Below are 1450 nucleotides of genomic sequence, written 5' to 3'. Positions count from 1 at the left end.
ATTGATACACACAGTTTTCTTTTTAATATACAAATATATTTTAATATACAAACAATAATACAGTTTACAATAACAGTTATTACAAACAATAAGTTATATGCAAAGGTTTACAAACATACAAGCAATATAAAGTCTTCATTCTAGTCTGGAATTTCCTTGATATCTTATCTAGGGTTCATGATGAGAGAGCTAATTTCGAGTTGACTTTGGTATAATTCACTTAATGGGGAGCTAGCTAGCTATGTGGTCTTCACTTATCACACGCCGATTTTTTTCCCATCGATGACGTTAGGTAATGTTTTCGTAAAAGTACTAATGTCCGATGTGAATCCACTGAGGTTAAATGGTTTGTAATGTTTCAAACTTATGAATGTTTCTGGTCAAATATCTGAAGTGTCCCGATTCATAATCGTTATAACAACAGATACTGTTTTTTATCGCGTTGGTTAAATTTATACTGGTGAGGAGAGTTTCTCAAAATTTCAGCTTACGCAACAATTCTGACGCTACACAAGCGTTTACGTACATATGTTATAAGCCCGCAGACTTATCGCTGTGCCTTTTATGGGGTAGTAACTTTAAGTGGTACATTTATGTAACATAGTAGCCCTAATATCGATTCAAATGGTTCATAGAATTATTAACAAAAATTGTGAGGTGCGCATGATTGTAAAAAACATTTCATTTAAATAAGTAGGAACTAAGTATATCTTTATGATTATATTCAAAGCAGACGATATCAAATTGCATATTTTTTTCTATTTTTCCAATAAGATATTACAAAATGTTCCTTTTCTTTTTTTAAATAATATATTCCATATGGGACTTCACCTTACTGTATTGTTTATACAACTTTTAATCATTTATTTATTTTTAAGATGAGAGGAAAAATAATGATTAGAGAAATAGTTAAATGTATTCATTTTGGATAAATTCTGGTTGTGTAAGTAGTTATAAGTTGTCCCGGCAATCTGCGAGTTGCGGGTTCGAATCTCCCTTCCACCAAAGATGCTCGCCCTTTCAGCCGTTGAGCCGTTATAATGTGACGGTCAATCCCACTATTCGTTGGTAAAAAAGTTGGCGGTGAGTGGTGATGACTAGCTACCTTCTTTCTAGTCTTTCACTGCTAAATTATACTAGCGCAGATAGCCTTCGTGTAGCTATTTGCGAAATTCAAAACAAAAAACAAGCTATAAGTTCTTCATTAAACGTAACGTGCTTACCTGGATGAATTAACTTTTGAACAAGTGGGTGAGACTCCAAAAACATTGCTATGGCCAATCCATTCTGCATGTGTTTCTCCATCCGAACAGAAAGCGTCTTGAGACCACGATTGACCAAATAACAGTCAAATGGAGAAGGTACAGCACCAAGAGCTGGCAAGTTTTAAGAAATATTTGTTTTTATTTATAGTTTACATAAAATCATTAAACATATTCATATTCAACGG

General features: G+C 33.4%; 1 protein-coding gene across 1 annotated transcript in view; it reads right to left on the bottom strand.

The window, feature by feature from the left end:
• The window catches only part of LOC106464393 (cystathionine gamma-lyase-like), a 14815-nt gene that overhangs the window by 3236 nt on the left and 10129 nt on the right, over positions 1–1450 (bottom strand). The window contains exon 6 of the mRNA XM_022392085.1: positions 1224–1376. Within this exon, the coding sequence (XP_022247793.1) occupies positions 1224–1376 (153 nt within the window). The remainder of the gene's footprint in view (positions 1–1223; positions 1377–1450) is intronic.

Source organism: Limulus polyphemus, unplaced genomic scaffold, assembly GCF_000517525.1.
Source record: "Limulus polyphemus unplaced genomic scaffold, Limulus_polyphemus-2.1.2 Scaffold1638, whole genome shotgun sequence".
NCBI lineage: Eukaryota > Metazoa > Arthropoda > Merostomata > Xiphosura > Limulidae > Limulus > Limulus polyphemus.
Note: the sequence above shows the minus strand (reverse complement) of the source record. Positions and strands in the feature narration are given on the sequence as shown.